General features: G+C 44.8%; 1 protein-coding gene across 2 annotated transcripts in view; it reads right to left on the bottom strand.

The window, feature by feature from the left end:
* The window catches only part of LOC146184129 (solute carrier family 53 member 1-like), a gene marked incomplete at its 5' end in the record, with an annotated part of 108317 nt that overhangs the window by 65620 nt on the left and 15595 nt on the right, over positions 1-27102 (bottom strand). For both annotated transcript variants that reach the window (XM_084609292.1, XM_084609293.1), the window contains 5 exon segments: positions 7274-7601; positions 11933-12120; positions 16539-16617; positions 17320-17400; positions 26007-26108. In XM_084609292.1, the coding sequence (XP_084465418.1) occupies positions 7274-7601; positions 11933-12120; positions 16539-16617; positions 17320-17400; positions 26007-26108 (778 nt within the window).

The raw sequence follows: 27102 nt of genomic DNA, 5'->3' as shown, positions 1-27102 counted from the left end.
ATGGCGTCATCATCGCTCGTTACGGATTCTGGTGGCATGTTTTGAACGGTTTTGTGCACCTTGTGAATCGTCGCACGATCGGTCACGATGTGCGCTAAGAAGTTCAAAACACTGCATACGTCGTCGTTCTGTGAATGCCGTCCGAATCGCAAAGTTAGCAAAGTGAGTCACCAACGGTCACGGAGACTCTTCTAGCAGTGCTGCCTCTGCTACACCACTACTAGACAGACTACGCTGCCACTTCCAACTGTGCATCTTTCGCGTCAACTTAAAGGTCCACGGAAACGGCCTCCGAGAAGCCACTGATAAACGTGTTCGTTGTGTAGAACACATCCTTTTGAGCATTAACGCAAAGTCTAACTCCTTAGAACAAAGCCAGCGATTTATTATTAATAATTTTTAAAAACAGCGTTTTTTGAAATTCGCGGGCAGAGAGAATGTCGCTTGGCGGTGTCGCATGGAACTATTTCCTTAACCCATGACGTCACGGGTGAGTTGACTGGCAAGGCTTGCTAGAAGCTGCCATTCGCTGCGGCCACTGCAACCATGACGTCACGGACACACTTCCGGTAGCTGCGAAAGTCGTCTGCTCGTGCGCTGCTCGAACTCTGTGCGGGCTGTTACACAGCTCGCCGCCCTTATCGGTTAGGTGGCCATTGCCCATTAAGGGGAGACGCGGGTCTTTTAAAACGGTCGAAAATGGTCAAAAAGTCGATTTTGGGAAAAACTCATTTTCGGAAGGTTTATCCTTTCGAGCATCTACAGTAAAATTATTAACGCTGAATTCGGTCGGGAAATGCGATAAAATCGGCTTTCAAAACACCACGGCAGCGATGAAATGGCCCCGAAAAGAGAGACTTTGTTCTAACTTCCCGCGCGCGCCACTGGCGTTGCAGCTGGCCGATCGCCGCCATCTTGGGCTTGTTTTGAAGCTGGTTTCTTTGTGTGCAATTTGAGCTATCTCAAAATGGCGTCGCTCAAGCCGAGCGGCGGTTCGGACCGGTTTCCCGAAGGCCGTTTTCGGGTCGCTGATTGGCTCGCACGCGGCGCCGTTCTGTGCCTCCCATTGGCTGGTGTGACCGTCTACGTCACTTTTTTTTTCTTTCTCTTGCGTTCGCCGCTGTGGCTGTTGCTTCGTGCGCGTCTGTTGTTGCGCTCGTGTTTCTCTACACGCCGTGTTTCCGCCTTGTGCCGGGAGTTTCTCTTTGCGATCGAGATGCCGGGAGACAGTCGATTGAAACCGAGCACGCAACGAGCTTTTGGAAGCCGGAAGAAACGTCCGTGGAACAAAAAACAGCAGGCAGCGGCCACCAGTGCGTCGCCGGACTCGTTGGATCCACCGGGTACATCAAGCACGCTGCCCGATGACGACACCGCGGGACCAAGTTGCAGCACGAATCGTATCTCGGATCGTGGTACACTTCGTGTTGATGCTGTGTACTATTCATCGACCGAGCAGGCGCAGCGTGTTGAGCGATCGGCGCAAGCAAAGTCCGTTCTGTCGGAAAAGTCGGCAACCCAGCGCAAGTTTGACCTTCTTGGCGTCAGTGCGGATTACCAGATAGCTGATGCCGGTACCCAGTTCGTGATTGTGGACTTGAAGGTTTTGAACAATTTTTTCGCGCAAGCGAAGTGCGGAACCTGCGGCGCAGGAAGTCTGCGTTTGAGCAAGGCAACAGATAAGGAGTACGGCCTTGCTGTAAAGCTTCTGCTTGTCTGCGAAAACTGCGATTTCGAACAGAAGCAGTTCTCTTCCCCAAGAATAAGCGAAGCAGTTCTCTTCCCCAACTGTTTGCCTGGTGGAGCTCTCGTCTCCTTGGCTCCGGTCCTCACTTTCACCTCAAAAAAAAAAAAAAAAAAAAAAAAAAAAAAAAAAAAAAAAAAAAAAAAAAAAAAAAAGTCAACCCCTAACTTCTTGAAAGTAACCTCTATAATTTCATCACACTTACACATTCGACATTTTTTTTTTAAATGTTTCCTTGGATGGAATAAGACACTTTTTGTTTTGTTTTGTAGGGAAACTGATAGGGAACATCTGAGTAACATCCGTTGTCGAAGATTCTTCCCAATATTTTCTGCACTCAGTGTCAAAACTTCAAATGAGTTTTTCTCAGCTTCATGTTTTTTGGTGACATGACTAGCCTTACGGAACTTTCCATTGGGTTTTTGTGGTGCAATTTTAATAAATCTTATACCGTTGAATTCAGAAAGGTTTGAACTGTGGAGCTATGCTATTTTTATATTGCTAAGTTGAACATATCAAATTTATTGAACAATAATGTCAGCTAATTATATTTTCGAATTGTGGAGCATCTACATAATTGAATATTTTTATACTGTGATGTACGTCAATGATAATATAAATAGCATAGCTCCACATGGCAGGTCTTTGGCTACAACTACATTTTAATCGGAACGAAAAAATATTGAGGGAAACTGTCCTAACGACCCGTAAGAAATTACCAAATTAGGCTTTGGTTATTTCCCAATAACATTAGAACTAATTGAGATAGAGTAAAACTAATTACATTTTTGAAAACAGGAGGAAGAAATACATATACACGCCCAATTTCGTTATTATATCTCTAAAAATAAAAATTTTCATTTTAAGACCAGTGTCTCCCCTTAAGTGCAACAACCGATGCGACGCAGGGATCGGCAGAACGAAGCTGCATTTACAAATATCTTATTTATATAACGTGGTTTCAGGAGTACCGGAGTGTCGTCGGACGAGGCGTCAACAACACGGTAAAGACCGCACGATGGCAGCACCTCCTCGACCGCCGTAAACACCGCCGCCGCCGCTGTGGCTCCTCCTCCCGTATACCGTTCGCGAACGACATGGCGGATCGTTAGCACCAATGTCCGAAATAAAGTGCGCTAAAATTTATTGGCGCCTGGAATACTGAGCCGAATATCAAGTATGAAGCCCTCGTAAGGATCGCTGACCAGCAGCAAATTGCTGGTAAGAGCGATAGCCGTGATACAAGCTAGTTTCTGCTCAAGCCAGCTGCCGCTGGTGCATTTTGGCTGATCCGATCTGCTCGTACTAGCTCTGCGATTAATGCGTCGGCAGAGTTAATCCTATAATTATTTTACTATGGCAGGATAGGATTCACTATAAGGCAGTTTCATAAGTAGACGATTTACGACAGCGTTGATCATGTTCCAAAGCGTCGACCTCCGCGGCTTCGAAGCGAAACAATTTAGGCCTAGCGACGACTAGGGACGGTCACGCACGGCGCCGTCGTTCGCCGCGCTCGCGCTCCCCACCCCCACGGTAATTGTGTAACGTACCTCAGCCTGCTCGCGGCATCCCCTGCTGCAAGCATTGCAAACTCGTGTACTTTCATAGCTAAGGCCGCATATTTTTTTACGTTCTGCTCAGCAACAAGCCGTTCAAACGATACTGCAGGCAAGACAAGGCTTCAGTACGCAGTCGCTGCGCTGTCGGCCGTTATCAAGACGTCGGGCGGCACCATAATCTATACATCGATCTTTAAACGTGATACAGTGGGCAAATGAATAACTTTGTGAAGCAGACCCGCTCGTACGTTTCGCGCACTCGGGCGCCGACGAGTAGCTTCCGTCAACAGACGCCGTCATAACCTCGGTTAACGACGCAAACCGAGGTCGTCAAGCTCGGTTTGTGGTAACCGCGGTTAGTGGTGTAACCATGGTTTGGTCCGCCGTGTAACATAGGGTAACCACGGGTTCACGGTTACGCTAACCGTCGCTGCGTGAACTGGTCAGGCGTGTGCGAGCGAGGACGGGTTGACACGAGTACGCCAGCGAACGAGTGCACGGCAACCGGAAGTTCGTCGAAGTGACGTATGTCTGGGCGGAGCTTCGAACTTGCTTGTATTCTTTATTTTTTTATGGCTCCCTTCGGCATACGAGTTGAGAGGGAAAATTAGAAGGGTCATTTTTAATCTCCGATATCTCTGGTGTTGCAGAAGCTAGATCGAAAATTTTTGCGGGAGAATGATGGGTGGTTCAATAACTATCAGTGTTATGGTATTATTTACCCTTCTTGGTGACCACTTTCAGTGGACCTTTAAGGAGACAGCGTTTTAAGCATGCCTGCTGTACCGACCATATCAAACTCGGCGATCTCGGTATCGCGCCTGTCATCGCAAGCGATAACGCATCGTCAGCGTCGTCCACTGTTCGCATGGAAATGCACTGAACTTTCAGAGGGAATCGAGGAGGTGGAGGCACGACCTGCTGCTGTGAAAAACAAACTTTAGACTTGAAAATGTTGTTTTAAACTTCAAAGGCCATTTTCTCAGAATGAATTTTTTTCCTGGTATGGCTGCTTATTCCCGCAGTATCTCTGAAACCGCTAATCGGATTCCAGCCTGGTTTTTTTTATTGTGTGCCTTAATAAATTTCTGAGGGCAAGACAAGCTCATTTTGTTTAAATATTGAGTCTGGAATTTATAATAAACAACCAAAATTAGGCTAATGCAAGTCCAATTAGTGTCGTTAACCTCAATGCTGTGCTAAAATTTTTTAGCAAGGAAATTCAAAAAAAGGGCTCTGTCTTGCCCTGCGGTACCTATTCAGGAGCCTTCATAATGAATTTCATAGTGCCAACACATTTTGCAAGTTCTCCAGGCATGGTACAAGGAACCCACATGAACAATTCTGATATACTTCTGTCACTTGAGTACCAATGTGCGCAGCTACATGAAACTTTGAAATTATTCAAATGGCTGTGCCATGAGTCTACCCCGCAAATTTCATTCAATTATCTCAAGAAACAAAAAAGTTGGTATTCAAAGGTAGCCTCTTCTCAGCAAATGGTCGAAAAATTAATAGGGATAGTAGAATCTCAACAGTTTGAAATCTAAAACTTAAAGAAACCACCGAGACAGGCAAAACTTTCTGCTCAACAACCCATTATACAAATGACGTCCCCAGCGGCACGTCAACAACTGCAGGGAGAGGATAAGGTGGTCACAGAGGCGTCCCTCCCGCCACCCGTGAAACGCAAAATTCAAGGCACTGACCCTATTCAGGCTATGAAGAAAAGGATGGCAAATATGAAAAGGTAAGATGCCAAGATGATTGAATTTATGAACCATTTTAACATCCAAATTCGAGCTGTCCTAGGCACAGTTCAGAAACTGACCGAGGAATGCCAAAGGTTAAGGATTGAGGTGGCCGCCATAAACAGGTGGCAACAGAATATGGAGCAGATTGTCTCGCAACTGCAAAATGGCCAGGAGCGCAAATGAAAATCAAATCCGGTAGTGGAACTGTCGCGGCTTCTGATCAAGCGGCCGATTCTGCAACAGTACCATCCGATATTAGACTCCATTGGCGATTCTCTCCAGGAAATTGGGGGGCCCACAAAACTATCAGGCTATCGGGCATTTCATAGTGGCAGGGGGGAGAAATCCTTGGTCACAACGCTCGTGAAAAGAAGTATCACGTCAACTGAAAACGATTTAGAGTCGAGAGAGATCGAGAATGTGTTTGTCGAAATTTTAATCGGAAAACAAAAGAATCCTAGTCTATTCCTGCTAAATTTATACAGCTCACCCAGGCAAAGGAAGGTGAGGTTCAAGGCTCTGCTTCGCAAGACCCTCAAAATTTCAAGCAACCAGTCACTGTTGATAGTGGGGGATTCGAATGCACGTCACCAAAAATGGGGATACCCGCACCAATGCCCAAAAGGCAGACAGCTGTGGGAGGATACGCATGACCTAGGACTCACACTGCACACGGACCCCAAGAGTCCACCGAGGGCGGGCAATAGCGTTAGTAAGGATACATCCCAGATCTTAGATTCTGGAAAAACGTAAAAGGTCTAGAATGGCATAATTTAGATCAAAATTTTGGCTGCGACTCCAATATAATTGTATCTGCACTGAAAGATTACCTTATCTGTTGTATGTTAAAGTTTATTCTATCTATCTATCTTGCAAGGGCAGAGGCAGCTTTTCAAGAGCTAGGCAGCGGTCAGTCGTACTATCAGCAGGGACGCCAGAAGCGAGAGGGAGGGGCAAGCACGCATTCTTGTGTGCATGCATGCCCAATCTACCACCTTGGCTTCTTCCCTTGTTCACATTTTTGTTTGCAGTAAACTAACTTGGGACCACTGCGTTTCCATAAAACTCGCTACTACTGCAAAGTTGTAGTAGGCAGTTTTACGTTGACACCCAAAAACACTAATAAAGGCACCAATCAGACAGCTGCTAGGTGTCCATCCTAGTTTTCATAAAATAGCTCCCCCGTCCTAAAATATACATACAGCGTCAGTGACTATCGGAAAGCTCAGTAAAAAAATGAGAGCCTCCTGGGCAAAGCAGGACAGTTGGCATGTATAGCCACGAGACAGTTCCACACGATAAACAATGCAGAGGTGAAAAGGACATTTTGTACTCTTGTCCTGACATTTCCAACTTAATCTTCTGATAACCTGCCGCAATGCTGTGGTTTTACTGTGGTTACATTTATGAAAGTTGGGAGATATTCTGCTGCTGCTGGTTGCTCTGAAAAAGAACACCACAACAAACCTATACGTATGGTATGTATTTGAAACTGGGCATTTTCACGTCCTGCTACGCACACATGTATCCACACATTTCTGTAACCCATTTTAGTGAAAGCTGGAGGCATCCTTTCCATTCACAAAAACCACATGGGCTGTCCTACTAAGCTTGGCCATCACATTCATAATAATTAGTTTGTGTGCCAAACTCAGCGTGCAAGATTCTATAAAGGAGCTCTCTTTCAATCGTAGGATGGACATGGACAAATAGAAGACTGCTAACTTCTGGAGAAATGATGAAGCCAGTGACAGTTCAGGCATTGCAGGTGGTGTCATCAAGGTCAAGAATACTACTCAGCAAACTAACAAGCTTGTTCCAGAGTCAAAGATTTAGCACTACTAATAATGAGAGGCTCATGGTACACTCGACATTTATCCAACTAGTATCAGGTACTTGCAAAATAATGTGAGGTGTGCCACTGCTGCCACTGAAAACTGACACTGATCATGACATTATCAGCACCTACTGAGTTGTTGGGATTGATGCTGGCAACATTACTATATTTGATTCATGCACCTAACAACAACAAAAAAAAAAAAAAAAAAAAAATTATATAAGACTTATTAGCATTCCTTGAAAGGGCCCCTTTACAAAAAGAAACATGTTGATGGTTCTGTATGTTGTATGACTGCTTTCCGACTGAATCTCCATGCATCCGCTACAGCTCAAAACAACAGAAGCACTAGTAGAGAGTGGTGCCGCCTCCTCACCACTGTTCTCCATCCACTGGAAGTCAGTGGCATAGAAGCAGACAAAGTACTGGGCATCAATGAACACGGGCACCAGGCTGTTGAGCTGATCGGCCAGCCAGAAGTCTGCGAAGCCCACGTAGAAGAAGGGCGCCGCAAAGATGCGTCCCAGCACCCGCAGGAGCCAGAAGCGTGCCTGGTGCCGCATGGTGTGCAGGGGGTTCACCAGGAACACCAGCATCAGCAGCAGCAGGGCAAGGGGGTTGGCGTAGGTGGGGATGGCCAGGGGTCCCGAGTAGAGGAATGCCAGCACGCTCAGGGCCCAGAGGACGCCAAAGATGGCAGCCATCTGCATGCATTGCCCACCATTACCAACGTGGAATGGCAACCACATCAGGCCCAAATTGTTTCTGCACTTCAGCGGTTTGTGCTAATGCTTGCATTCCCTCCTCAAACAGGCTGCATGGTTGCCGATGGGCCCACTCATTTTGGTCTTGCAGGAACGAATACACGTCCCGGCCACCTGCTGCCAAAACCTGACTGCCATCTAACACACAAAGCGACAGTTCACCTGAAATGGCAAAAGCAGCAGAAGCGACCAACTCTGCCAAACTCTTTCAAGTCTCCTATGATGAAAGCAGTGGTACTGCTACAGGCACCTAAAATCAAAACAACAACAGAACGCCCTAAAGACCTCTGCAATGAGAGCTCCCTGGGAGCTGACATGCGGTTCACCTGTATGCACCTCACGCTACTAGCACAGTCCAGAAAGGCGCAATTTCACCAACTACCCTGCCCGCTGCAAATGCCAATACCTCCTCGCTTTCCTTGGTTTAAGAAACTGCTGGCATTTTTTCATTACACCACTTTACAGTAAAGTCACTGGGACAAATCTTTACTGTATCAGTTGTTGGTGATGACATGATAATGAAGATGCTGTCTGATAATTAAATGCCTACTTACTAAACATGTCTTGCTGCTTAATGAAAAAAAAAAAGTCTTGAATACCTTTCATCTCTCTTTATCGTCTCTTCGTCCCATTCTTTCAGTTAAAAGACATTTTTGTTTACATCTTGTGGAAATACCTCTGAAGCATGAGGGCAACTCGGCTATGAATACAACAAAGTATGATTTCAGGTGACAACCAAAGCCTTGCACGAACATGGCGTCATCTTCCTCGGTTTCTGCCTTTTACAAGGCAATAGATGAGAAATGCGCGCGGCAATCAAGTGCTGCAAAACCGCATCGTCGCGCTTCCAGTTGTTGCCACCTCTGCCTCGTGCTGCGAATGTATGGCCGTCCTTACCTTTCCCTATTTCTCACTGCACTTTTACTCCCTCTTACTTTCTGAACAGAGAGAGAGAGAAAACTTTATTTCAAAAAGAAAAAGAAACAAAAAGGAAAAGAAAAAAGAAAAGGAGGGGGGGGGGGGGGGGAGGAAATGAACAGTGAGTGGAGTCTTTATTTCAAGACCCCAGTGGCCAGGGCTGCCGCTCTTTCCCGAGTTACCAGCCTACGCTGGGTCGCTAAGTCGGAGCATAGCAGAGTGGCCTCCCGTTGCACCTCCGAATGGTGTGTGTTTACGTCTGCAGGTTAGGGGCCAGTGGACCCCCATGTGATGTGATAGGCGTTGGGCTGGTCGTTGCACCAAGGGCATATGTCTGTGTAGTGTTCTGGGAAAATGATGCTGTATTGATGTAGGCTGGGGAAAGTGTTGGTTTGGAGCTGTCTCCATTCCCGCGTTTCCCGTGCATTTAGCCCCTTGTGTAGAGGGGGGTAAATCAGACATTGTTCGTGTAGCTACTTAAGTTGCGCGCCGTAAGCCGCAGGGACAGGAATGCTAGTTGTGAGATCGGGGATGGTGGCAGCACGGTATGTGTGACCTCGAGCTAGCCTGCCGCGACCTCATTACCTTCCAACCCGGAGTACCCCGGGACCTAAGCGATCTGATGTTTGAGCAGTGAATTTGTAGGCAATGGATTAGCTGCGAAGTGAGCTAATTTTGTAGGTATTCTGCCTGCAAGAAGGAGCCGACACGCCGCTTGTGAGTCAGCGATTAAAAGCTATCGGTTGGTCGCGCCTCCATAGGTAAAGGTCAGCACGATCGCCGCCACTTCCGCTTCTGTGATAGTACAGTGCGGAATGGACATGCTGGAGATTTCTGTGTAAGAAGAGCCCACCACCACAGCTGCTGCTGCGGTCGATGTATGCTCGTATAGAGCAGCATCCACATACAGTTTTTGGACTGCGTTCCACTGCGCGCTTAAGGTAATGATAAGAATGTGCACCGCGGTGCCTTCTTTCAATGTTTGTAGACAGCTATAGTTTCTTTTCCTCCGAACTGCATGCTTTCCCTCACAACTTCAAGACCTACATAAAGTTGGCTTCTCCTGAGTGCTGCTGAGCCTGGTGATAAAGGCGTTTAAAATCACTTGGCTTAAAAACAAGTAGCGCATGTACGGCAATGTCATTCATGGGAAGTCATTGCCGTGACCAGACGCACTTTACCATAACCGATTTTTACCAAAAATGTCTTTACTTTAAAGGAGGAAAAATGTACGGTCGTCTAAGGAACATGAACTGGGACTTGAGTTCCACTTTACTATATGCGACTTTATTATAGCAGGGTTCTACTATATATGCGCTAACAAGCCTTTGTTTCCTAAGCCTATGTGCAATCATGGGGCACTACTAAGGTGGGGTGAGAGAAGTAATAAATTATACATCAAAAAAACTTGGCGCGAATAATGCACAGATGTAGAGGTTAAGAGTACAGAGTCAATCACATGTCTAGGATGCTCACTTGATGTGCTTCAGAGGAAGTGAAGTGAAATCTTATCCCAGCTACGCCATTTCAGGTAAGGTGCTTGTGCCTGTGTGGTTCTCATGTATGTTCGGCTGCAATCGAGTCAACACCTGCTTTGCACTGGCGCTTTATTTATGAAGCACAGCACCACTCGAGCACATTAAGCAAATGTGGCAGACTCTGTATGAACAAAATTTGTATGGCATGGTATATGGGGTTTAAAGTCTCAAAAAGCAACATTGGCCATAAGGGACGCCGCGGAGGAGGCCTCTGGTAATTTCGACCATCTCGGTGCTTTGAATGTGCACCGACATTGCACAGCACACGGACGCCTTCCGTTTCGCCTCCATCGAAATGCGGCTGCCTATGGCCAGGAACTGCATCCTTGGGCTCACTACTCGAGCACCTTAACCAACGAGCCACCGCAGGCGGGGCACAAAAATTTGTGAAATAAAAATCACAGTTTAGTCTGTTTAAAAATGTAAGCCGAGAACACAAAAGTGCACAGTAGATGGGTACCTTGCTTTTTTACCTGCTTCAAAATGCAGTCGGCGTGGCCGGGATCGAATCGGACTCCCCCAGCTCAGCGGTCAAACACTCCTACCTGGTAATTCAGCCACCAACTGGGACGTTCAGTTTTCATAAGAAAAAAATTCTAGATGATGTCGTTTTTTTTTGCTGTGGGCTTATAACCTCTACGTTTACTTGTGTAATATAAATGAACATTTGTGCACTGCTAATCTCAGTGCAATATTACAAACATGCAGTAGAAAGGGAACAAATGTGCAAAAAATATATAAATTGCAAGACCTTTTGTTGCAAATTTTGTGATGTTTTGTAATCCCTACAGCGCGTTATTTATGCCAAGTTTCATCAATGTAGCTCTGATTACACCATTACTACAGCATTTTTTATTATTCCTTGTTCTTGCTAGCAGATGCCTTATCTTTGAATGCTGAAGTAACTATGAATTACTATCAAGCGCTATCTGCCGCATGCCGCATACATCACCTTAAGGGGCAAACAGCCAATGAGAATGTTCCACGAAGAAACCACAAACAAACAGTATACTGTCTCCAGCAAAGTAGGGTAAATTCACGGGAAGTGTTATGCAGAGCAAGAACACTGCATGACACACGCAAAGCCAAACGGGTGTGGCACTGATTTAGTTTGGTTTATGACCCAGGCTATGAGAGACGCCGTACGAGGAGGGCTCCAAAAATTTCGACCGCCTGGGGTTCCTTAAACTTGCACTGACATCGCACAGCACACGGACACCTAGCTTCTCGCCTCCACCGAAAAGCAGCCGCTGTGGCCAGGATTCGATCCCACATCCCTAGACACAAGCAGTCAAGCGCCCTAGCTCCTAGACCACTGCGGCAGGGCTGGGTTTGGTACTAATATACTACAAACTTTTGAGAATATGACTGAATCAACTAGATTAGGCTGGATGCAGCAAGTTGTGGCTAGATCACGTGATTCCACCCCATAAGGTACCTTAAAACTAACTGAATTTTTCTGCCTCTTTTTTTTTTACGCATCAATTTTCTTTCCAAACATAGTAGGCATTGCAAGTGGGGTCACACAATTTTCTGTCATATATAAGTGGTACTGTTGAATGAAATGCACCCGTAAAAAATATTGACATGAAAATGTAGATCACACACCAGAAAATATGGTAGTATGTATATGAGAGATAAGAACATGAAAAAGCGCGTCCTGTAGAATCACCCGATGTGCAATTATAAATTAACTCAACTGGCCTGAACACAAAACATCATTTCCTCTGCTTCCAGAAGTAGCTACGTGTATTCGCCCAGTCTCGACCATTCAAGACAAGCAAACAACCCCAACTTCAGGGCGCATACACCTACCTCCATGAGGTGTTGCTCGGAGAGGTGGTTTCGGGGGTCAAGCTCAAAGATGAGCACGTGGTTGACACCTGATGTCCGCCAGCCGTACACGTTGACACCGATGAGGAACATGAACAGTATAATGAGGAGTGTACCCCGGTAGAGGCGAAACACAATGCGCCAGTCGTCCCGCGTCTGGCTGAACACACCTGCGCACAAAACAATGCAGGAATAAAATGAGGGAGCTCGTTCTCCCAAACGATTGCACATGGCTCAACAAGATGGCCACGCTGTGCGTTCAGTGTTCCAGGCATAGAGACCAGCTGACTTTTGTCTCTCAACAGAATCCTACACACACTTGCGAAAAATAGGTGAACAGCATGGCCGCCTCTGTGAAACTTGGTTGCTTAGCTTCATAGAGTTGCATAAGCAAATTTGGCGCCATTTGCACGATTCCGCTGCCTCTAATGTAAATTTATTTTATAACAACAGCAGTGAAGAGTCCGAAGACCACTTCACAAACGCAGACTTCAGCTCGGATGATGAGTCAGACAAATATCAGCCTTGAATTTATACAACTGGCCAAAGAAAGCACACTTTCACTTTCAGCTTGTTCTTGAGCAGTTACACAAGCTAATTCTGTGCTCCCACTTGTTTTATTCTCGCTCATTAGGGTTTCAGCAACAAAAACAGATCTGGAATATGATGTGGCACCTCCAGAACTTTGACAAGTGCGAGGCTCTTCCAGATGCTTCAAATGGGGTTTGAGCACCTAGCTTTCATAGAGCAGAGCCTCTGCAAAACGTGCTGCAAAACATGCCAGCCATACATCACAAAAAGTTCAAAAATGCAAAAACTGAGCTGTGCTATGAGCAAAGGAAGACCGAGCTGCAAATGAATATTTTTAACAATTTAGCGATGCTATTAAAACTGCACACATTCAAAATGAACTTGCAGCGCGTAATATTTGCTATCTGTCTCAATTTAACAAACCTTTTGTCAAAAAATGAAAATCAAATAGTACATATTTGGTCTATTTTGTAGAAAATGCCCAAAGTGTATTGACTGCGAGCCAATGGTAACATCGCGGAGAAATTTTGTACTGCTTTTGCCAAGTCTTGGATGCACAAGTTTTGGATGCCCAAGTTTTGAATGCGACAGTCTACCAGAACACACAAACACACATGAGGGACAAACACACAAAAAATCTACGCAGTTGCTGCTTACAAACCACATGCAAGCAAAGATCAGCAACTTCTTTGCTGGGAAAGAAATATGTATTATTATTATTATCATTATTATTATTATTATTATTATTATTATTATTATTATTATTATTAATTGGTTCACAAGAAAGGAAAGGCACTGTATCTGTCACACTTGTTTCTGAGGACACCTGAACAGCGCTGTAAGGGAAGGTAGAAAGGTGGGAGTGAAAGTAGAAAGAAACAAAGGGGAGCCATTAAGGAGGGCTACGGAGTAATTTCGACCACCTGGGGATTTTTAATATGTGCTGACATCGCACAGCACATGGATGCCTCTTCCCTGGGACCGCTTTTGCCAAGGTGAAATTTTCGTTTCCTCTTTTCATATCTGCTATCGGTGTCAGTCATTTGAGCAGGTTGCAATTTCATTGTAGCAACACAGCATAGTGTGCAAAATAGTATTGCATTTCCAAATGACATAACAGTACAACTCCCCTGGTCCTTCAACTAAGTTGTGCTATTACATCCTTTCAAAATGCAATTTAATTTTCATCGAATTTACGCTGCCTATCAAGCTGCGGTACTTCCTTGATGCCACTGTATACACTGTACAATAATCCAATGTATCGAATTAAATTACCGAGAAATGGTTCCCTCGATTTACCAAAGTTCCTGATTTAATGAAATGGCTGTCGTCAACGTCATTAAATAGTGCTTTAACTGTAGTTCCTTGGTAACTTGCCTTAACTGCATTTTGTTAGTGCAGTTATAAGAATGAGTATGCGAGATTCAACAACTGCACCAGGAGCTAAATGGCGACTACTGCTTCCAAACATCACATAGAAAAGATATCAGCAGATAGGCACGCCAATTTTTTACAACTGATAAAGGAAACAATGCAGCATAATTTTATATTCTGAATTATTTTTAATTTGGTGTTCTATTTTAATATTCGTGCCTTCCATACTTTTCATTTCATTCATTTGAGAGTTTCCTTCCTTTCTTCATTCATTCATGTCTTTATTCACAAGAATGACCAGAGGCCTGGGAAGTGGGTGGGTTAGACGAGGTTGGGCTGGCGCCTTCACATAACCCCCCCATTTGCAAGTTTCATGTTATTACGACCTCTAGTGACTTATGTGTTCCACACATGATGCACATACTCATGAGCCGCATGTTTCATCTCGCGCTGCGCAGCAAACATCGTCACTTTCATCGTCGTGCTCAGGCATGACAGTACTGTGCTATCACCACAGCCATCATGCCTCGTGCGAAACCGCAACACACTTCTGCGCTGTGCAGTAAACACTGTCGTCTTCATCAAGCTCCAACTGGAAAACACTCTTGTGCACTATCTGTGCCACTCCTTCACTTAACCTAGGAAAATATACCACACACATACGCCATCTCGTTAAAGACCGCCGCTTAGCCAGACAGGCCATCGAACAACGAGAAGCCAGACTAGGCCATTGCCAAGAAGCTTACCAAGCGCGGAAGCGAGCTAAGATTGAAGCGGCAACAGCGACTGCAGCCATTAGTGGCATGTGTTGAGGGGGACTCGAAATCGCTTTCCACGTGCCGCAATGCCAACGCTAGCGCCACAGCAGGCGTCACAAAAGGAAAGTGCATCTCCATGCTCCTGGTACTGGATCGATCACCCTCTCATGCGGACTGAGAAAATTGCTAGCCATGAAGAAAAGAGCGAGAAAGAGCTGAAAGGGCACCCAGTCTGTGAAGAAAAGGGGCAGGGGGAGCTAAGCAGACTCCACAATGAGAAGAAAGGAGTAGGGGACAGCTGTGAGGTCCCCTCCTATTGTTGTAAACACGTCGCTAGTTTCCGGTTCGGGTTTTGGCTCACGCACCAAATATCTGGCAGGGACAGATTGGAGCGTCAGCACTCACGATACTCGCGTCAGGTGCCATGCACATGCGCAGAACGGTTTTGGCTGATCTGCGAGACAACATTGGCACGTGTGTGTTTGCAGTCGGGACTTTAGCTGTTGCGAGGCAAAGAAGAAATTTTTCAGCCAAGCACTCCGGTAAAAGCAATAACGTAAATATCACCTTCATTCTCTGTTTTCAAGTCAATCTGTTAATTAATGAGCTTTTTTTAGAAAAATATGATATATTTTTCTGTGCATGTCAAAACTTCAATCATACATCAACCTACCAGACCACTTGCCCATTTGTCTGTCCAGAAAAGCATGCAGTCATGTCCCTGCTGCTTGGTATTGCTCCCTTCGAAAGGGTGTTTGCCATGATTACGGCATGATCCGAAGATTTTATGATGTTACTGGCCAAACGTGGCGGGATGAAGTGGACATGCTCACTTGTACACTTGTCACTTGTAACTTGTACAATGCTCATGTGCTTGCCAGCTTTCTAAGCGTAAGTGCACAGTGGTGTTCCAAACAATCACCTAAGCCGGCACTCCTGGTGCTCTGCCAAGTTTGCTGAGCGCGCCACAATCGCAGTAGCTCTCGTGGAAAGATAAATATGCTGCGATGCTAGCACGCACATCTTGGCATGCCGCCAAGGTCTACGCTGCAGATGCCAACTATGACGGCATGAAATTGAAGAACACGCTGAGAAATAATGCCTAGAAAAAGTGAATTCCAAACAACAAAACAGGAGGGCGGGTTCATTACGAGAGTACTGAACCCACTCATACAAAGAAAGTACCCACTGTTTTTTTTTTTGTCATTACTTTTGTAGCACTCTTTTCTCCCTAATTCTGGGGAGTGACTTGCATATTATAACACAATATGTGCAATGACAAGGAAGTGGCCACAGGTACACAAACTATGCCCCAAAGTATGTGACCATTGCAGCCTCTTACAAATGAGGGTTAGCATGCTAACACAGCAGGCGCAACATGCAATAAAGGCAAGCCCTGGAAAGCGCAAGAGCAGTCATGAGCCGAGAAAAATAAAGATTAAAGGCCTGTGTCTCTCGCTCCTTTCAGCAACACTCACCTACACACGAATGCGAAGGCAAGCAGAATGCCAGCTTAGTTCACTGAATCTTTACACCAACCACAAGACACAGAAAAAAAAGGTAACCGAAAAAGCAACTCTCAGACCCTTTTCAGCTCCTTTTGCTTAGTGAAGGAGTAATGCTGCTATCAGTACTAGCTCCCCTTGGCCCCTCCCATTTCTTAAACACACTACTCACAGCCCAAAACAACACTCTCTTAAGCAGGCAGGTCAACACAAGACCTAAGCTCTCTCGCAGAGCTGTTAAAGCCTATGTGCTATGTTCAGCAGACCGCAAACCTTGCCTCGTACCAGTAGGTGAGGTCAGCTCAGTGCCTTCTCCAGGAAAAGATATCTGCGCGCCTTAGCTGTGCATGCCACCCAGCGGTGCTGATAGCCCTTGAAAAAAAAGACCGCCACAGCTAGGGAGAAGTGCAGCAGGCTCACCTGAGAGGATCACTGCAATGACGAGAACGATGTAGGCACCGGAAAAAAGTCCCACCTTGAAGGTCACCCAGGGTGATTGCTGCATCCACACAAGAGCCCACAGTCACTCTTGTGCAGTGGCACCTGTGGCTAAGTGAGCCTGTGAGATATAATCCGCCCTCTGCCAGAATCTGTGCCACCATTTTAAGTAGCAAGTGCTTGTTCCACACAGCTAAAGCGGTGTTTGTAAAACAGTTACCTTAATAAACTGCACCTGTGCAGTGAAAGTAGTGCACATCTTTAAACTCTAGATGCTTCAAATGCTGGCTAATTTACTGTACCACTCCTGCTAAACTTGAAAAAACACAAAGTTACACCAGCATTTATGAGCACATTTTCTCCATGGGCTGTACAGAGAGCACTTAAATTATCTAGACAAAGTAATAATGCAGTGATACTTCTGACCACCTTGAAGTTTAACGATTGCAGAATGACAGAAATTTAGTTATGTAACCTATCGCTCAAAAAGTGGGTATTCATGACCATGAATAGGAACTGTACACATAAGCAGAAGGGAAAGAAAAAAAAACGCATTGAATTTAAGTGACAGCAAAAACAGTTTTCTGAACTAGAAAAAAAGCTTCAAGAATTTATGTGAGTAAAACAAATTACTGAATTAAAATGAAAAATATTTTGGAAACTGGGATGCCTAAGGCAGACATGAGCAAGACAACAACTTGTAGTGGTTCAACAGGTGCCAAAAAAAAAAATGAACTTCAGTGGTAAGAAGCACTGGTCTCACCTGGTCGCCTAGAGGAGGCACTCGTAACCGCTTCATGGCTTTTTGGCGGTCACCGCCTTCCAGCATGGTGGTCACCAGGCTCTGCAGCAAAGAACTCTGCTCAGCAACAGCCCTCTAAAAGTGCCCCAGATGAAAGCTCACTGGACTGGCTGGCCCTTTGTTGAGCTTTGCCAGCTCACTTTGTAATACAAAGGCTTTCAGCACATGTGAGCTTTGACAATGCAACACTGCAGCACAACAAGGATAAATAAAGGCCGGCAAGGCCTCATCGTCACTCTTATCATCATAACTATGTCAACTGGAGGAAAACGGCCTCTCATATTATGTGCCATCAGCAGCCACCTTATCACTGTAAACTTCTTAATTTCATTCTGAAGTTTAGCTCAAAGCAGACGGGGGGACTGGACAAAGAGAGACGATGCGAGTGCTAAGCCCCGTTTTGAAAGCAGACTGGCACCTCACTGGTGCTCTTAATTTTCTTTCACTCCTTCCTTTTTCTTCTATCTGCCTGGTTCCATTCTAGTGTGCTAAGACTGCGTGCTTGCCACATGCTGTGCCAAAGACTCCTCACATGCACCACCGCCACTCATGATGCGTGCGACATGGTGGCAGCGGAGCCGCACTACACTGCGCTGTGAAGGGTGCGGGAGTTGCGCCCTTCATGGTGCAATGTGGTGGGGCTCCACTACAACATGAGCATCACTTTGTTTTCATCAATGCTTTGAAGCATTGATAAAAATGTAAGAACAGCCATTGCCACAGTGTTCTCATCTCAAACTGAGTTGAGCAGGTGTGTTGACAGAGGCCCTTTTCCCCAACATTCGACCCCACAAAAGCTGAGCACTTGGCCAGGGTGGACCCAATGGAAAACCGGTGGGTACCTGGCATCCCTGGGGATTGAACCCAGCATCTCCCAAATGCAATGCAGCTGCCCAACTACAAGCGAGGCAACCATTCCCGTCTTTCACAAAAAAAAAATTTATTGTGATGCAAGCAGTTCTTGACAGTTTTTAGAGGTCATCTGATAATTCGAACAATTTTCTCGGTTCCTCGAGCTCCAATTATTGAGAGAGGCAAATTTAGTGCCGCTTGCAGCGAATGGATTTCAGTGAACCTCACGAATTGCCTGACCGGGGCAGCCACTGTATTAAACATATTAAAGCCAAAGAAGTATGCACATTCTGCACCATAGTTTCCATCTTGGCTGGTTCGCTCTCATTCATGTTTTTGTGATGCATAGACCTTTTCACATCCCTCGGAGAAACTGGTTTGACTGGGCTTGGGGGAGGTACTGGGCTAGGGGAAGATAATCCTCGACTCTTCCCTGTGCTAAGCACACAGCCCAGTCTCCAATATAGCAGTGGCCTTGACCACTGCTTGAAAATTTATACAACAAGGATGAAAGAATAAGAACAAAAGAAGATGACACAATGCTACACGAGGAGGAAAAGTGCCATTTGGGATGTGCTTTTTCTAGTAACATGCTATATGCATGTGCTGTCCCTCCTATTTTTCTGTAAGGTAGAGCTGCTACGTTTGCCTTCAACAACAAGCGCTTCCATAGACAAACACACGACGAACTGCAGGAAAAAATATTAGGTGCTTAGTTGGCTTCTAAGCTCATAAGCATATGCATGCATACTTTCAGCACTGACCTGCCAAAAGATAGGAGACATGGTTTGGTTCACTAGCGTCCTTGAGTCGAGGATCAAGTGAATTAAATGCAGCGCTGACAGTGTACTACCCAACAGGTGTGTCACAGACGATGGATGCACGTGCATCTACTGTAGCCAGACAGACAACAGCCCTGCTCCAAAACTTCAAACGGAAATGCATGGTACAACTTAAATTTGAACACACTGAGTTCACAAATTATTCGAAATTTTGAATATTTAAGTGCCCTGACTTTTCATGACGTGGTCCTGAAAAAAATAAGCAGCCAACATTTAAAAGTGCTGGCTTCAGTCTCGCTCCCAACAAAATTTTTAAGTGACCCTTTGATGCGTCATGGCACAAAAGTGAGCAAAAACTCAATTCTTTTGCAGCAGAAGCAGGATCTTCCATTTGGCATACTTTGGTGTAAATGGTGCAGCTGTTCCCTCGCTGCATATACCATACTTATACTTCTTGACCAGAGTGGCTTTTGGTGCGATATTTTGCGTGTTTGATCACCAGGTTTTGACTGACCTTCGATGCCAAAATTCGGATAACCTAAAAAGTACCAATGCGTGACATTTCTCAATTTCGTCTCAAGATGCGGAAACTGATGACATTATCTTGCTCGTGCCTCTTGGTGCAGCTAACAGCACCACAACTTTTTGGAATATCGTGAGTTATACAACAAGCAAGCATGACACAGCCAATGCAAACCCAGCTTGTGCCCCAAAAAAAAAAAGTCACTGCTGTTGCCAGCACCATTGCATCACCGTGGTGTCGCGGCCTGACGCCTGTCTATGCACTGCCTTTAGCACGGCAGGGCTGCAGAGGAGCAATGTGTGCATACATCGCTGCCTGCAGTCCGGCCGCGATTTGAAGCACCGAAAGCATCCACAGCTGCATTGCAGAGAAGCATGTCGTCTCCTATGCAGGACGCAATACCACAGTGATTTTTTTGTGCTAGGTGTTTCTGGGGCTGAGGTGGTGGAGCATTTCAAGCATTGGCATCGCTTTGTAGGGCCGCTTCGTCAACTCTAACAGGCTGTCGCTGCACCGGTTTAAAGCAAAATTAGGATTGTGCATTCCAGCATTGCATCCCAAAGCTTTGAATTACCTTGCTGGTGCAGGTTGTTGCCTCAAATTATTGGGTCAGATTTGCAGCAGAAATTATAGGGCTGCAGAAATCCTTCAAATTATCTGGGATTTCGAATGAACCAAGCTCGAATTATGAAATATGAAATATTTTGTTTAAGGTAGCTCAATAAATGCATTCTAGAAGTGGCACATTTTGACATGAGATTTTCAAGAGGATTTTTTCTTTTTACTGTTAGATATAAGCAACAATTCAATATACTATCCGGATTGACTGCATCCCTCTCCCGGAGCACCCACAAGGCATCAGTTGGGAAAATGCTCCAGAGAAAAGTGGATTTTGCTCCCCCGAGATGGGTCTCGGGATGCTCATATAGCTCCGCGGTAGACTGCTATAGCATGAAAGTTTTTTTTATTGTGAGAGTTATTTTTGAAGCAAGTAAAAAAAATGCTATGTTAAATAAATACCAGCCTGCTGCAAAGGTTGCAGTGAGCTTCTTTTCGAGAAAATATGCAACTCCTGCTTACGCACTTTGTTCCTTGAGCCAATAATTAAAATGTTAGCTCATTATTTTCCCACTTATTTGAATTTCAAAGTCAAAAAAGAATACTGCAATTATGATAGTCCATCATTTTAAAGGCCTGATTACATTTACTTTGGCAACCTGGTATTTACCACTGTCCAAACACACATAAAAAAGAGAGAAACAAAGCAGTCAAAGAAAGCTTTCCTGTACCTCTGCACCTGACTGAGTCACGAGTGACAGGTGATGCTTGAGCGGCACAGAGATGGCCAGATCTTAGCACCATGCAAGCACCACCTAGCAGGCATTCCTTCCAGCCAATGAATGAGGTGCGCCTACTTGCTACCTTGAACCCCTGGTGTGCAAATGGGGCTAAGTTTCCAACCGTCACCGCATCACACCACATGCCGTCATGTGTGTGTCTGAAGTGAGTGTGCCAGGTTGACATATATGCGGTGGATAGGTTGACAAGGCCAGACCTTAATCCCCACATACATGTCACCTCTGGCAGACTGAAAAGCATGTACTACGGTTGCACATAACCATAGAAGGAGCTAGGTAAGAGACAGAAAAAAAAAAAAGACTATTAGTTTTGGTCTAGCATGGCTAACCAAGGGACACGCCTGGAGCATGCCAAGGGGAAACAATCAAGAAGTTGCTGTTGAAAACAGAACAGGAGATGGTGAAAAACAAAAACGACCAAACACGGTGTCTAGCAATCCACTATTTACAATGTCCCCGACTTTTCCAGGTTTTCCCTGACTATTTCAGTTCAAACTCCGTGACGAGTGAAGAGGCTCAAAAATGTAGCAGCTGATATTGAGCACAGACGAATAATTCCCAACAAAAAGCTACTTATCAATCATATTCTGCAATTTACAATAGTGAAAGGCTGTTATTAGTGTTAATGGCTGGTAAAATCATTAAAAGTGCACGAAAAATTAAAAGCACCCTTATGCCAGCCTCAGCACAGCTATTTGATACTACCGGATGCGAAATTTCTTATAGGCCCCATTATCAAAAAGCGGCGATTTTGACTGGTCAAAATTCGAGTATATATAGGGTGTCAGGTGCATAATAGTGGAGGCCCCCGCAGACATTAAAGGCAACCGCATCTAAGTTGCAAATTTTCAGATTTTTGACAAATGCGCAATCAACTAAAAAACAAAATCAGTTAAAGACTTGCAGAAGCGAAAATTCCTAAATATAACAGGCGTAGAGTTAATTAGGGGAGACACGAGTCTTGGAACTGTGGAAAATGGTCAAAAATCGATTTTGAGAAAAACTCTCTTTCGGAAAGTTTATCGTTTCAGGCACCTGCACTCAAATTATTGACGCTGAATTCGGTCAGGTAATGTGGTCAAATCGGCTTTCGAAACGTCATGGCAGCCATGAAATGCCCACCGAAAAGAGAAAATTTGATCGAAATTCCCGCAGGCATTGCAGCCGGCCAATTGCCGCTATCTTGGGCTTGGTTTGAAATGGTTTTCTTTGTGCGGAATTTGCGCCATCTCAAAATGGCTTCACTCAAGCGGACTGGTTGCGCACGCCGTTTTCCGAAGGCCGCTTATGGTCTCTGATTAGCTGTCACGGGGCACGCTTTTAAAGCGCGCCGTTTCGAGTCTCTCATTGGCTGGCATAATAGGCGTGTTAATTTTTTTTTTTTTTTTCTGTTTTTCGTTCGGCACCATCACCGCCACTTCGTGCGAGTCTGCGTTTGGGCTCGTTTCTTGATGCACCGCTTTGTGCAGTTCTTCCTTGCGATCGAGATGCCGGAAAACTGTAGACTGCAAACCGTGCATGCAACGAACCTTTAGAAGCCGTAAGAAACGGGCGCAGAAAAAAAACAAAGAAAAAAAAAACAACAAGACGCAGGTCACAAGCGTGCCGTCGAGATCTGCGTTACAGCCGATGCAGGCTTGTTAGATGTGCAGAGAACGTCAACCACACTGCCCGATGACGACACCGTGGGTTCAAATTACAGCGCAAATTGCATCCAGGATGACGGTACACTTCGAGTTGACGCCGCCACCGCCGCATACTACTCTACAGCGGAGTCGACATACTGTGTTGAGTGGTCAGCACAAAACCCGTTCTGTCATGGAAGTTAACGACCCGACGCGAGTTTCACCTCGGCGTCAGCGCGGAATCTACATAGTTCGTGTTTGGGGACATGGAAGTGTTAAGCAATTTTATCATGCACACGAAGCGCGGAACCTGCGGCGAGATCGCGAAGACGTGAGCGGTTAACCGCTGGAGAGTTACAACGGACCTTTTCAGGGCCACACAATGTCATGGTGGGGCTCAGACCTCCTTCGCTCTGGGCCACTAGTTCCCTCAAGGAACCGTTTTCAGGGCTCAAAAAACTGTCCTTGCAACTGGGCACCCTACCTAGCCCTACGCTGCACGCGCGCAGCAAAGCTCACCGATCGCTTTCACGCTGGCCACTACCGGCACGGTTATTCCAGTTTTGTCCAATCTTTATTTTTTGCTTTTTGTCTCACGCAGCGCTTCCGCATACTTTATTGAGTACCCAATTCACGTGCGTATTGGTTCTTCTATTGTGGCAGCTTTGCCATGGGTTGGCATCAAAGTAATATCTCGCCTTGCGCGGCTGCGTGCTCAGCACAATAAAATAAATAAAATCTGCATGAATACCATACTTGCTATGCGCCCCCTTAATATGAAAATAGAGTATACAGTGCCATTTTCCCTGACTTGGCGAATTTTTCGATGGTTTCCCTGACATTTCCCTGATTTTTCCCGGTGGATGAAATTTCTCTGAGAATTCTCGGTTTTCCCGGTTGCTAGACACCCTGCTAACATTTTTCTCGAGCAGAATCATGCAAGCTTGTGTGATGCCCTTCAATCAATTGCCTTTGGTAAGTACAATAAATGCTCATTTTGCCATTTTATTCACCACTTTCATGTAAAAGAAAAAAAAAATTCTGTACATCTGAAATGCTCACACATCCCCTTTGGGGGAACAAGCAATAAGATAGACATAAAGCATAACAAAACAGCTTTCATGGCTCTTTAAAGCTTGTATTAATGCGAGTCTTGAGGAGTTTCCGCTGCACACAAAACAAAGCAGTTCTCATGTAAAAAATTTGTGAGGAAAAAACTTTCTATTTTACATTACCATTCAAGCCACACCAGTGAAGCTTCGAACCTTAATAAACACCTCACTACCATAGTCACTAATATAAATTAGAAATTAACATTTGTGCGCAATCATTCTATAAACTACAACCACTTGCAAATTAACCAAAGCATGCACAGCGTAATGCCAAACATTTAGCACATACAGCCATGACAAGGGCAAAACTTAAACATCTACTACCACATACACACTAGCACTAAACTTGACACTTAGTCGTAAGATAAGCTCCAAAGAAAATAAATTAAGCCTTTGACCAATAGAGTGGAATCGCATCATGCCTGAACATTGTAGAGAAAAAAAGAGATTCACACCAAAGGTATTTTTTCATCACAGGCCCAGAGAGTATTCTTAAATCCAGAGCCACCTTTAAAATGTAAACATTACCATTCCCTTCTCCATGAAAAGTGGCCAAATTAAAGAATGCTATACACTTGAACTATTTACGGCAGTGCAGATTTACCAACTCCAAACAGTTTCAAAGCCACTCGCAGTTCAACTTTTCTTGTTTCAAGTGCCAAAAAGCAAAAAAAAAAAAAAAAAAAGCAGGAGTGAAGACAGCCAAAGCAGGTTTTGAAACAGCTCTCTGAGCATAAAAATAGCATTCTTAGGCAACTATTAAGCAGAAAATGCATAGTCTGGAATAGGTATGAAGCAGAAGTACAATACTTCTATAGCCACTTTGTGCACAAACAAATAAACCTTGATTAACGTGAATGCACACATGTTAAATTATCAGTAAGATTGACTTTTTTCATGTCACACAGTATAAACTTCAATAGATATTGTTTGTCTGTTTGTCACCGCTTGTCTCAAACAATTTTCATCACGAAATACAGATACAAACACCTGGATAGTAAAAATCTGAAAAGCATTCCATCAGCCAGCAATAGTCATCGTCTGCAGGTCAGGCTGAGTGCCATGACACAAACCGCTTTCTGTTATCGTATGTTGTTCCGTTTCATACAACTGTGGCTGAGGTGCATCGCATATGTTCCACAACTTGAGCTAAGAGAAGGACCAAGTTCGTTTCTCAGAACAATATTGGCTAGGCAAACCGATAGAGGCAACATGAGGAAAGGTGCAAACGCTTCCAACTATGACTCCTTTGTTCCTTCATAGTAAAATCCTTGTGATGTGCTATAACCAATGTTCACTTGCTAAGCAAATGCTAGTAATGTGAACAAAACTTGAACTAATTGATAAATGCCTTTACAAAACAGCTATAAAAAAAGAAAGGAGATGTACTGTTGCATACAAGTTACGTTAGTCATCACCATGAAAAGCATATTGTTGTCATGAAACATCCCAAAATATTTCCCCACAAAGAGAGTGACAGAGGCTGCAACTGGACCGACAAGCTGTCAACGGCGCATCATACTGCTGTCAAAACACAACCTGTCTCTGATGAAGGTGAAAAGCCCTGCTCTGTCTGACCATTTCTATGTAGTAAATTCAGCTGTGCTCCAGCGTCGTCCTTGTGCACTCCTTTCTTGTTAACGCGTCCTCTGTTCGCTGGTTTTCACCTTCAAGTATGCACCAACTGGCACAACAAGCTACGCTTCTTGAACCTGTCTCGGAAAACACAGGGCAGACTTTGGTATACAACATAAACAGGAATACCCTTGCACGTTCTTTGCACTAGCAGAGTGAATAAAAACATTGAAGCACAGTGCATTGTTCTGCAATTCGCACTCTCAAGATATCAAGAAGACCATAAAAGCTATTTCAAATGACATTAGAATTGCGTAAATGAGAAGAGCCAGCGTTCCAAAATGGAAAGACCGAAAAAATTACATGTTTTGATAATTGTGAATGTAAGTGCATTTTTTTTTTTTTTTCGGGGTTACTTTAGAAAGCATATGTTAATTGTCAAAAATTTTCTTTGAAAAACTGCTTCATAGTGCGGCGTTGAAAAAGCCAATGAAGATAGTTGGGCATGTTGGTGAAGAGTCATTCTTTGAAAAACTGCTTCATAGTGCGGCGTTGAAAAAGCCAATGAAGATAGTTGGGCATGTTGGTGAAGAGTCATTATTAACAAGCTCAAGACAGCAGACATGGCACAAAGAAAAAGAGACAGGACAGCGTTTGTACAGTCTTTTTTTTTTTTTTTTTTGCAGTGTCTGCCCATCTCGCGTTGTTAAACGTTAGAAATACCAACGCCCACCCTGCTACGGTTCGCCCGCAGAGGAATGCAAAGGAAGGTGAGCTCTTTTCTGCAAAGGCCCTCGATATAGGCACAGTACGAAACGTACCTCTGTCTCCTGGATGAGTCGGTCAATGTCCTTGTTGGTGTAGAATGGCGCTACCTCCACGTTGCTCTGGCGCCATTGGCCACCCAGGTTTGTCCCCAAGAGCTGCACAAGCAGGACAAACGCTGTAGCTTGTGCTCGCAAAGCCCGACTACAAGTGTGAGGTCTCTATGGTCACCCTGTACACTGTGTAACCAATGGCCAAGAAGGAAATTGCAAGCAGGTTCGAAAAGATCCAGAAAATGCCAATAAATTAAACACGACCTTGTCACACGAGAGATACCAGTGTCTGGTAAGAGGCAACCAGAGACATTGGCCTTATCACGGGCGTAAATTCGCCACACCCTCCCCTACCCTCGGCCAAGTCTGCAGCCTACCCTCCTTTCAGCTCCAAATGTAGTGCTGCAACTCGCTGCTTGCGAGAAACCAAAACTTGCCCATGTGCGACTTTTGACAGAAGAAAGTGTCTTTTGTCTCAGACAAATGTAATAAGGGAAAATGTTGAAAGTACGCATGGCACACTAAAGATTCTAAAATTCTGCACGCAAGATATCAGCACATGTGAATTTCACAAGCAATCTTCGCTCCTGACACATCCCATCTAGAGTGCTTGAATTGAACTGCTCCTGCTCATCTCGGTGATACATGCACCTGCATCTGCTACCCGGCATATCTGGACACAAGACTGTACTAGACCAGACCACCTGAGCTGAAACACAATGGAGGGGCTACATAATGACAACATTATGATTCTACGATGTTTAGCAAGATTCCAGACTTTTCCCTGTTTTCTCCAAGAATTTAAGAAAAAATTTCCTGACCACTAGATAGGTAGAAAAAAAAAAGACAAAGTCGACACGATATTGTACTGGTATATAGACCATTCGCAGCCAAAAAAAAAGCTATTCATAGAAACTGCAAAATGCTGCAACAATACAAAATGTGTGCTTCATCTCTAAAATATTTCTGAAAAGGTTGAAAAAAATGTTCAGTTTGACTTATTAAGCACCCATTGCTTCTTCTCTTCCAGCTCTCCGATAAATGTGGCTGCTCATTTTCCTCTCTTCTGAGCAACTGCTGTTTCTAGGGCGTGTCATTA

The sequence above is a fragment of the Amblyomma maculatum genome, chromosome 7 (genome assembly GCF_055883805.1).
Source record: "Amblyomma maculatum isolate TAMU_Amacu chromosome 7, ASM5588380v1, whole genome shotgun sequence".
Lineage (NCBI taxonomy): Eukaryota > Metazoa > Arthropoda > Arachnida > Ixodida > Ixodidae > Amblyomma > Amblyomma maculatum.
Note: the sequence above shows the minus strand (reverse complement) of the source record. Positions and strands in the feature narration are given on the sequence as shown.